Raw genomic sequence first — 10,893 nt, forward strand, 5'->3', positions numbered from 1 at the left:
AGCTATTTAATAACATCTGCTTTGTATTTTAGCAATGAATGGGTGAGGGAGTGTCCATGGCTTGTCTTCCACCACTCAACATCTTTCTAAAGACAACTGACCTCTAACCTCACCTAGCACAGACACATGTCAGCCCATCAGTGGTCCTAAATATAGCCCTGTTATTAATGACGTCATTATTAGCTGCGACACACGCGTTCTGCATCAAACTAGTTTTAGTTTCTATTCAAAGAGAGAGACGGATCTGCTTGGTTGACTCAAATGAACTGCTTGCGTGCGTGGGCGCTTGTTGTGTAAATATCTGCGCGTGCACGTGTGTTGCGTATCTCCTGACGCACGAGTCAGGTGGTTCCTCTCATAGCATGAGGAGCTGTCCGCGGTTCTGAAAGCAGACTCCCACGGCGAGGCAGAGAGATGCTCAGCTCACCGACGACCCTCAACAGAAACTAACTACAGAAGGTAGGATTCAACACTGACGGCTAACCTATAGTGCTCCACTCTGAGTGTGATCCTGTCACGTGCCATGTGAATGTGTCTTATTTTAAAGTTACTTCAGCGAGCTTTTGTTTCAGTAGCTGTTTGCCAACCTGATGCACGTCCACAGATGTTGAGGCGCGGAGGATGTGGCGTGCTCCCCTCAGTGATCCTTTGTTCTTATATCGGTCTATGTTGCGCTCCGCAGAGTAGAGCTTTTCTGTCGGACATAAAAATGAACAAAAAGGCTAAGTGCTGGGAAATAAATCCAGATAGGAATACGAATCAAAAAGTAAACATGGCGAAATGAGAACTGCTGCTTACGTTTTTGTTATATTCAAAAATATAATTGTAAACGACATTTTTCAACAAAAAAACATCCCACAGAAATATTTAATTAAAGCCTCCAGAGGACATTTAATCTCAAAGGAGATTTTTTTTCAACCGGACTTAAAACTGAAAAACAGGAACAACTGGGTATCTGGATGTTTTTAAAGAGAGGGGGTTGGGGGTTCATATGAACATCAGGTTCCCTTGACAACAGGGCCGTGAGTCATGTACAGCAGCAATTTGACGACTAATAAGATTTGCACGGGAGCTGAATACGGCTGCTATTAGGGCTGCAGGCAAACAAGCGGTACGATCCCAGCATGATGTTCAAATGCAAGCAACAGGCAGGGAAAAGACGGGCGAGACAAAGACTATGAGGGCTTTATCTATTACATAGATATACACTGTATATTATTAATATTTTTTCCCAAGCAGTTTCAGGGTTCTTACTTAAAATGTAAAACACATAAAAATTTGATTAAAGTCTTATAAGAAGCACAGTCAGACAAAAATAATTTTAACAGATGATTATTTATCTGGTGGTTGTTGGATAAATGTGATTTTTTTTATTGTAGGGGTGCACAGACCAGGTTGTAGTCAGATCTTTTATTCTGATTTTCCTCCACAGAATGACAATATATGTCCGAGTTGTGAGAGACGACGAAGAACTATTGTCTCACAGTAACCATTGTGAACCCTTTTGGCTTTATTTGTAAAGGTCAGTTCTAACATGTGGCTCTTTCTCTCCCCTGCAGACGTCACCATGCCGTCAGTCCCTCAGACCTCAACAACAAGCAAGCCTTTCCTCATCTGTTTAGTCTCCCCTCTCTTCATCCTTGCCTTCCTCGCTTCCTCTGGTGTTAATGGGGCTTCACTCAGAGAGCACAGGCTGCGGGGAAGTGAATCTGACTCCCTGACAGAAAATGTTCACCAGTCACCTAATGCAGATATCCTGAAAGCCTTAGAGTACATCAAGAGTCTCCATCAAAGATCCGGCGTCGACTCACTGCAGCCTGTGCCTCTGGCTGCGGGACACGATGTCAGCCACATGGATGACAGTGAAAAGCTGCGTGCCAAGCTGAGACTGGCTTCTAACCCTACACAGAGCAAAGATGAGGAGGGTCACGGAGAAGAGGAAAGAGAAGATAAGAGTGAAGAGCTGCTCCAGGCCGTGCTCAGCACACTCCAGCAGACAGAACACACCTCCCAGCCAGCTCTACTTCATCCCGGCTCAGAGGGAACAAGCATGAATCAAGGCTTGTATCCAAGAGTGCAGCAGAAGCAACGAGGCATCATGCCCCACAAGAAGCTGCCCTTAATGTTTGAGGATGAGGAAGATGGTGAGAAAGAGGATGAAGAGGACCCCAAGTATGAGAGCCCCTTCAAACGCACTAATGAGAACGTGGAGGAGAAGTACACGCCTCAGAACCTGGCCACGCTGCAGTCTGTGTTTGATGAACTGAACAAGCTGACAGGTTCAACGATCACACAGAAGCGCCAAGATGAGGAGTATGACATGGAGGATGATGACGAGGAGGAAAATGAGGATCTGTTTAGTGTGAGAAATGCAGCGTATGATGATGTGGGTGAGGATCATGAAGACTGGGGTCCGCTGGAAGAACAGGAGGAGGAAGAGGAGGAGGACCGGGACAACAACAAAGTTGAACGAGGGCTTGATTATATTGACAATAATGATGAAGAGGCTGATGAAGATGATGAAGAGGAAGATGATCAAAGCTTTCCAGTTAAAAGGTCAAGTGATGCAGATGATGTGGCTAATTTAATGGATTATTACCTCCTCAAAGTGCTGGAGAAAACAGAAGAGGAGGAGCAGAAAAGAGAGAAAGTGGAGGAAGATTACAGAGCTGAGAGGGAGAGGGCTCAAACTCACAAAGGAGATAACATAGATCCACAATTCATCTACCAGCTTATTACTATTTCCCAAAAATACCAGATCCCTCCTGAAGACTTGATGGACATGCTCAAAACTGGAAACAGGATGAAGCCAGACAAGCTGCAACAGAGCAACCAAGTAGCCAGAGCAAAGAGCAGGTTTCCTCAGATATTCTCAAAGAAGGAAAACCAGATCCCTGAAACAAAATTCTACAGCAGACGCCTGCCTCATGGATGGAAGACTCCAGAAGAGATGAGAACAGAAAAAATCCTCAAAATCCTGGGGCTGGGAGGTGAAGAGGTTCCAGCTCCCGCCAGGAAGCAGAGGCAGCACAAAAGCTCGCTGTCACGACTTTACACTCGGCCTGCTGAGCGTTTGGGGGAATCCGCTCCCACGCAACGGCGCTTTCCAAACACTTTCAAAGATGACTACGATGACACTGTGGACGAGGATGAGCTGGCAGCTTATCTAGCAGCTCAGATGCTGGCACAGTACCCCAAACCTGCATTTAGCAACAAGGCGAGCCAAAAGCGGGATGAGATTGGACAGAGAGTGGCGGACTCTTTTGAAAAGGCAATAGAGGAATATTTTGATCTAATGGAATCTGACAATAGGCCAAATGAGAAAAGACAATCTGATGGTGACGAGAGAGGTGAAGAAACACAAACGCAGGGCTTTGAGAATGAGGTTGTGATGAAACTGTTGAGCTACCTGAACCCAGAAACAGAAGAAAGTGATGCCAAATCTGCCAAAGGAATATAAATGAGGTGGTAGATACACAGATATATAAATATATATATTGTTTTGGTGGTTAGGAAGAGGTGAAAATAAAGTATTTTGAAGAAAAAACATGCAGTCAACTTCAATTATTATGTAGGTTTACAAAAAAAAATCTTATTTATTAACAGAAATGAGTGTTCAGACATTCACTTGATGTTTTTCTGAATAAGAATTTGTTGCTCGACAACAGATAGATTTACATGTGACTCACCAGCCTTACATTTCAACACACAAACACACACAGAGTCAGTATTAGACCCTTTACATTCACTTGTGTTTTTTTGGTAACTCTTTATTAAATGTGGTTATGTGTGAAATACCTGAGATTAATAAAGCATTGACTTTATTTTTTCCTTACTGTGTTGTGTTTCCTTATTTAATCACCAACCACACAATGTATGAGTATAAATATGTCTACCAAGTCTCTGATGTACCAGGTTACAAAAGTAGGTTAAAACAAAGAAATTAATTACATTAACTGGAATAAAGTTTTTACCCTGTTATACAAACCTGAGATTAATAAATATGAAGCTTCATGACCACAGTGATACAACTTGAAGTCTGTTCTCCTTTCAGTAAGCAGGTTTGCTCAGGTACTCTTCCATTGTCTGTGGAGATAGAAGATCTGACTGCATATCATATGAACCAACAACACCTTCATTAATTGAAGTGTTTTTGAAGGTTATTATACCTCCTGGAGAGTGTCACCCTCCTCCATAGACACACCCACTGCAACTTTGGAGGTTTCTATGATTTCTCCACTCATCAGGAACTCATCCAGGATGAAGTAGGCCTTCTCAAAGTTGAAAATGATGTCCAATTCGCACACCTGAGCAGATTATGTCAGCCATTAATTCAAAGATATCTGTGCTTCTGTTAAGACAAACCCATGAGATAATCTAATTTCTTACATCTCCCTCACAAATGATCAGATCCTAATCCAAAATTAAAAAGAAGCTGTAATTTACTGAATATGTTGGTATCACTAATATTCCTCCAAGGGCTGTAGAAAATATACAGCAAGCAACTGCCTCTCCCTCACTGTTGGGGCTTTTGTAAATGAGAGGGTGCGGCTGTGTGGCTTATCAAATGAGGCCAGCAGTGCTTCAAAGTGAATTTCGAGCAGAGGCACCCGGTGGACACCAGAGGGAGTCTGACACATCTACTTTTCTGTGCGCCGTCAAGAGAGAGATCTCACATCACATATGAAGCAAGAATCAGTGCAGAATGCTGTGACTCATCTGTATGTTACTGTATGTTGCTGTAAGAAATCAGCTTTCTGTGTCCTTTTCATGTTATCTGTTATTTCGTGTTCTCAGTGCTGAGTGTAAACTTCTCATGCTTGATAACTTTTTATTTTTCACCAAAGGAAAACTGTACATGAAAACTTTCTTTCAAGTCCTCTTTTTAGCATTAGCATAACTGAAATATTACATGGTTTGTTACACACTAAACGGTCAACCACTGGAACATAATATAGTACATCACAGCTGTAAGTAATATATATACTCCAATAATGTCCCTACACCTGCATTATAAATCATGCATTAAATGTTTATGTAGTGCATATGAATATCAAATTGCAGGACTTTAAGTAAAGAGTCATCTGCATAACAATGCATAACAGTAAAATGTATTTACAGCTTTTGTGTCTGTCGTTTTGTTTTCAGTCTTTGTTCTAATGGCACATTTCCGCTTTCTAAACAGATTAACTTCTTGGATCAGTGGTGAAAAATGATCCAAATAAGGACACTTTTCTATTACTTTGATATTTTAGATGACATTTTCCTCAACAAAATCATCTATACCAAATTGAATTAACATCTCCCTCACTCTGTATCTTTTACATCTGTTATTAAATCAGACCATATGTACTCATATGAAGCCCAAAAGCTTTGGTTAGCCCACAAAATTCCAAGCTCCAACTCTTTTTTTCCAACCCAAAAATGCAGTCTTTGATTCAAAACAGCCTCTTGATGAATTCTCAGTGGGCCAATATACAGCTCTACTTACATTACCAAAGTACCTGTCCAGCAGCTCAACATATCTGTGCAGAACTTCAAGAGTAAGCAGTTCATTATCTTCGCCCTCCAGACCGGTACAGAAATACAGGCTGGCATACCTGCATTCGAATAAAACAAAAGTTACATGGTACAGCGATGGGTGGTGCACAGGATATGAGCCAATGTGTGGCAGCGTCACAAAAATAATTCTGACAACGAGTTACATCTTGGTGGTCTCTTCTGCAATTAGCTTGGAATTGGCCTCTAGGGTTGTCTTCTACAGTCTAGGTTCTTTGTGTCCTATTGACACTGTAGAGTTCCAAGCATTCCAGTATCCATGTAGTGGATACTCCATGGAGTCGTTGGAGTTCAGACTTTCTTGTAGTCAATCCAGGCAGTGCATAGATTTGTATGACTGATCTTACAGTCTTGCAAGACAGTCCTGTCGATCAGCAGCTGGTGTTTAAGTCCTCCCAATTCCCCTCTAGGCTCCACTCATCTACTGAGCCAAGTGCCTACTCATCTTATTTGCTACAATACCTGACAGGAGTTTCTATGTTGTACGGAGGCAGGTTATTGGGATCTTTCATGATCATTACTTTCCAGCCTTGGGTGGGTCCCATCCATTACCAGCTGGGTCATTTGTGCTGCTAGGTGTTCATAAAGTGCTGTTGTTTCTTTAGCCAGCAAGTGTGTATCATGTCAGGGACTGGTGCAGTCAAGCTCTTCATAATTCGGATTCTTTCTTGGATGTCTGCCACCGTGATGGTCACCAGTTCCTGTTCTGGGACATTGCTGGGACATTGCTGTGGTCACCTCTCAGATCCACTAGCCATGGATCATTAGTTCCTGCTGCAAACAGCTTTTAAAATATGATCCCTTGTTGCTGATTCCAGTCTTTTAACCCACAATTTGTTGTATTTCTCCACCAAACTCTGGCAGCTCAGTTTCATTTGTCTCTCTGACTGACTGTCAGTGTGTGTATAAAGGAAGGAGAGGGGAGGAGTAGATGGACTTGTTACAGATTCTACTTTACAGGATAACACTTTACTTGTACTTTATGCTTGTTTAAACAATCACAATTATTATTTAGAGGAAGCATACATAAGCAACTCCATTTTAGCAACAAGCCCAAAAATTCTTTGTCAATTGATATTATTTACAAATTACATTTGAGAGGACAAAAACCAAGCTCAAAGTCGCCTATCATAAGCAGACCTGGCAACACTGATTCCCAGTCTTCATTGAACTACTTGATTGCTTGCAGACCTTAACCCAGAGGCTGGGATACTTCACTTCAGAACTTTGGTTTCCTGTCTAGTACAACAACATTTTGATTTAAGGTACCACATCATGCATTAGCAACTAAATAAAAACACATTTTTGACATAATAAATAAAAGTTGTTTTTTTTTTTTAATAAACTCTGTTTTCCTTTCAAACAAAATCAACAAAAATAAATAAACTGTCTGGTTTGCATTGCTCTGTTAGTAAAGTTGTGGACATGCAGGTTTAAATTCATGAAAAGAATACAATCATGATCATTCCTCCCTCTGCTCTGTGGAGGATGCAAATCAGAGGAGACTGAGGCTGTGGTCGATTCCTGTAATAAAGTTGCTATAAAGTTTATATGCTCCAGACATTTAGTTTAGTGCTCTGTATTATGACTAACAGGAAGTACACAACGTTACGACAGCAGTGTGTTCATCCCTGCTATATCATTTATCACAGACTGAAACATGAGTTATAATTATTATTATTATCAGTTCTGTTTCAGACTAACATGGAAATAAGTTATTTTCATGTTAAATTGTTTGGTCAGTTTTAGTAAAGCTCAATAGTACAACTAGATTGAAATTTCACTAGTTAACATGTATGGCAGTTGCTCCACTTTACATGTTAACTAGTACACAGCTAGTAAGATGAAATTGTTAACTAGTGTTGCAAAGGTGTCAACTAGCCCAACAAAAAGTACAACATATTAAACAAATGTCTCACTAGTTGTGCACAGTTGTTCACTAGTGCTGAACAAGGTTTGTTAGAAAAATGTCCAGCATGAGTCCTTACATGCTCTGTACAGTCTTACTAACAACATAAAATGCTTCACACTAGTTAACTGGTTAGGTGAATGTGGACAATGTTAGTCATTTACTAGTGAATTATTTTGGACCAAACTAGTTCACTTGTAAGAGACTGTGTGTTACAAGTTAACTAGTAAAGTAGAAAAAAGACCAAAACTAGTGTAACTAGTTGGTATTAACTTACTAGCTAAAGAGTAACATTTTTATCTTCATTAGTTCAATTGTTAGGTCAAAATTCCCTGAATTAGTATAACTGGTGATGTATGGTTTTTACTAGTTGACTAGTGGTAAACTTTGAACCACCTGCACTAGCATAACCAGTGGGCATTGTGGTTCTTACTAGTTAACTAGTGGAGCTTAATGAAGCTCACTGGTTAACTAGTAGAGTCAAAATAGTCCTTAGCTAGTTAACGTGATGATTTTTTTATTTGATTAGTTAACATGTTGTCATGTTTTGATTATGTTTTGTCTTGTTTTCAGGTTTCTTTGTTTATTTCTTGTCGTGTTTTTCCTCTGTCATGTTAAGTTTAACTCAAGTCACCTGTTTCTGTCCACAGCTGCACCTCATCACCAATCACTGCCCCACAGTACTTAGTTTCCAGGTTCCCTCATGTCATGGCAGAATCCTCACCTTACCTCTCATGCCACGTTGTTCAAGTCTTGTCAGGTCAGGTTTTTGCCTCATGTTATTTAATCACAGTTCCATAGTCTTGTTTTTTCATAGCCACAGTCAAGTTTTGTTTCATAGTCATAGTCTTGTTTTGTTATTTCACAGTTAAGATTTTTGATAACGTGCCAAGGGAGTCCTTTGTTCTTGCCTTGTGCTTTTTTGTTAATAAATCCAAGTTTACTTTGAAGTTCTGCATCTGGGTCCTCCCTTCGACACCAATGCACTTTGACACATGTAAGCTACAACATGCAGCCACTACATTACTAGTTGCAGGTCTTCAGGACAGCATGTTAAGTGGAAGGTGACAAAATCCTGAGTGAGACTTTTTTTTTAAATTGGAAGGCCAAAAGGACTCAATTCAAATTTCTGCCCACCTTTTTATTACCATTAATACCACTAATGTGATTAGTGCGCATGTTTGCTTTCTGTTCCTTTATCTGTTTTTACCTACTTGTAACACAATTGATCTCACTAGTAAACTTGAAGGTTTAAAGACACTTCAACTAGTGGGACTTGTGAACATTTTGGCTTCCGCAGTAAAGTTCCAAACAGCTGTACTAGTCAAACTAATGTTACTCGTGATGAGTTTTGGCTCTCACTGGTTAGCTAGTGAAACTAATTGTACATTAATTATGAACTAGTAAGGTTAGTAACTGATCAGCTAGTTAACATGTTGGAGTTTTGCAGCTTATTAGTTAACAAGTAAGACTTTGATTGTTACTAGTTTGTCTGTCAAAAAGCTGACTAGTTTGGATTTTGCTTCTACTAGTGCAGCTTCTGGTGTCACCAGTAAGGATTTTGCTGGAACTAGTTAATCAAAAGTGTCACTACTTTCTGAAAAGGAGTCAGTAGTAGGACTTTTTGTTCAACTAGCTGGTCAAAATGTCTAATTTGTGTGACCAAATGTCCAACTGGTGCTGACAAAGATCGAACCAGTGAATGTAACTAATGCCTGAAATCAAGGATATGGAATAAATGTTCAAATGGCTTTCCATAGACAACTAATTTACCTGTACATCTGTGTGTGTGCAGGGTTCAGGTGGAGCTTTTTTTGCACAATGGTGGCGTTAAATACACAACTGTACGGGAAGCCAAATAGCCGTAATTCAGCAATTCAGTGAATGCTTTTGCAAGGAACTGAAAATACTTGAAAGCATGAACACAGAGTGTACACATGGTGACCACTGCAAGAGACAGAACGCTTCTGTGTTTTCTGCAGCTACCTCTTGTAAACGATTTTGAGGTCTTTCCATTGGAAAAAGTTGCAGGTACGTTGTGGACGGGCTAACACTAACATTGTCATGTCCCGGATCACCTTCTTCTTCTCTCTTTCCGATAAGGGCGTGAACCATCTCTGCAATCGCAGTTTTCCCTGCCGACTGAAGAGCAGCAAGAAACGCATCTTAAGAGAGTAGAGAATGGGTGAAAAAATTAAGTACAATTACTCTTTAAAAGTTTGTTATGTTAATAGTCTTTGTAGGAAATTCTGTAAAATAACAAAAACAGAAGGAACATGTTGTGTTATGGCTGCAAAAGTCCCACAGCTTAAGTGTGGTTAGGGTGGCTCCTGTGAATGAATAAGAAACAAGACAGAAGCCCACTGCACACCAAAAACACAAACACACCAGAGCCATCAACATTACACCAGACTGTTATTAGCTTGAACAACTAGAAATGTTTATGAAGATCACCAGGGAAACACAGCACATGTAAATCACCTGTGAGTGATAACCCGCTGAATACAAAGCCTGTGTTGTTCAAGGGTAATTAATGAGATCTTTGCCCCGAGGTGCAACCACAGGCTGCAATGCTTCTGACTGCAGCAATATAAACCAGGACATGTGGAGTGCGGAGAGCCAGGTGGGCAGCAATGTCCCGCTCACACATTTAATTTGAACATTACATAATGGTTTTAACGGTTAAATTAATATCAGAGGAGCTCAGCCACATATTTACATTCGTTTGCCAGTCTGATACGATGCTACTGCTTGTTCTACTCAAGGCTTCTCCTAGCATAAGGCAAATAATGAGACAGATAAACCATCCAGTGTTGGTTTTCTCCTGTAAAAAACAACTCTGGTTGGTCCATTGTAGCGTATTGATAATCGTTCGAGAAACACGTGTTTCAGCTCAGCGACCTTTGATCGGACAAATGGTCTAATTTGTGTTACTCAACCACAAAGTTAAATGAATCCCCATTTGCAGGCAGTTTTCACTTATCTAATAGTAGGTAGGACAAACTCAAGGAGATGAATTAAGACGCCGTTTGTTACGTTGTCGGGCAGATGATATCACCCTCAGATAAACGGAAAAAGCTCAGCGTGAGACAGATCCAAAGCTCAGATACTCACCATTTTATACCTCCGCAAGAAAGCAACCAAGCATAAATAATGCAGATCTCCCTGAACACCAGCGCCCTCCTTCTCCTGCTGCTATAGGAACTGCGAAGACTTCGTTGATCCGCCCAGAAATCAGTGCGCGCACACCTTGTCAGGTTAGAGGCGCGCCCTGTTGCGCTCCAGCGTCCGATTGGCTGCCATGAAGCCGCCGTGTGAAGCTGTGGGGAGGTGCGGAGTGGTCGCTCAGGCCGCAGGAACTTCTCTTATAGCGTGCAGAGACTCGATTTCTGGCCCAAAACGTATTCACTGTATTCTGAAACTGG

At 40.9% G+C, this 10,893-nt stretch overlaps 2 protein-coding genes across 2 annotated transcripts; one reads left to right on the forward strand and one right to left on the reverse strand.

Moving 5' to 3' along the window:
* Window positions 1-350: 350 nt before the first annotated feature.
* Window positions 351-3,835, forward strand: scg2a (secretogranin II a). The gene is made up of 2 exons (XM_072393008.1): window positions 351-459; window positions 1,560-3,835. Exon 2 carries the CDS (start codon window positions 1,568-1,570, stop codon window positions 3,458-3,460), a length of 1,893 nt encoding a protein of 630 aa, XP_072249109.1. The 5' UTR covers window positions 351-459; window positions 1,560-1,567; the 3' UTR covers window positions 3,461-3,835.
* A 124-nt stretch (window positions 3,836-3,959) lies between these two features.
* Window positions 3,960-10,768, reverse strand: ap1s3a (adaptor related protein complex 1 subunit sigma 3a). The gene is made up of 5 exons (XM_072393009.1): window positions 10,583-10,768; window positions 9,455-9,633; window positions 5,492-5,600; window positions 4,170-4,307; window positions 3,960-4,086 (listed from the first exon to the last, which is right to left on the reverse strand). The coding sequence occupies exons 1-5, from the start codon at window positions 10,583-10,585 to the stop codon at window positions 4,051-4,053; spliced, it is 465 nt and encodes a 154-aa protein (XP_072249110.1). The 5' UTR covers window positions 10,586-10,768; the 3' UTR covers window positions 3,960-4,050.
* Window positions 10,769-10,893: the final 125 nt, after the last annotated feature.

Source organism: Leuresthes tenuis, unplaced genomic scaffold (assembly GCF_036924035.1).
Source record: "Leuresthes tenuis unplaced genomic scaffold, fLeuTen1.0.hap1 SCAF_9, whole genome shotgun sequence".
Taxonomy (NCBI): domain Eukaryota; kingdom Metazoa; phylum Chordata; class Actinopteri; order Atheriniformes; family Atherinopsidae; genus Leuresthes; species Leuresthes tenuis.

Bases quoted from the DNA above. Each gene is read 5' to 3' on its own strand.
- scg2a (XM_072393008.1), top strand. From the start codon at position 1,568: ATGCCGTCAGTCCCTCAGACCTCAACAACAAGCAAGCCTTTCCTCATC.
- ap1s3a (XM_072393009.1), bottom strand. The intron at 4,308-5,491 runs GTAAGTAGAGCT...TAATCTGCTCAG, and splicing joins TGGACAGGTACTTTGGTAAT to GTGTGCGAATTGGACATCAT. The intron at 4,087-4,169 runs GTATAATAACCT...CTATCTCCACAG, and splicing joins AGGGTGACACTCTCCAGGAG to ACAATGGAAGAGTACCTGAG.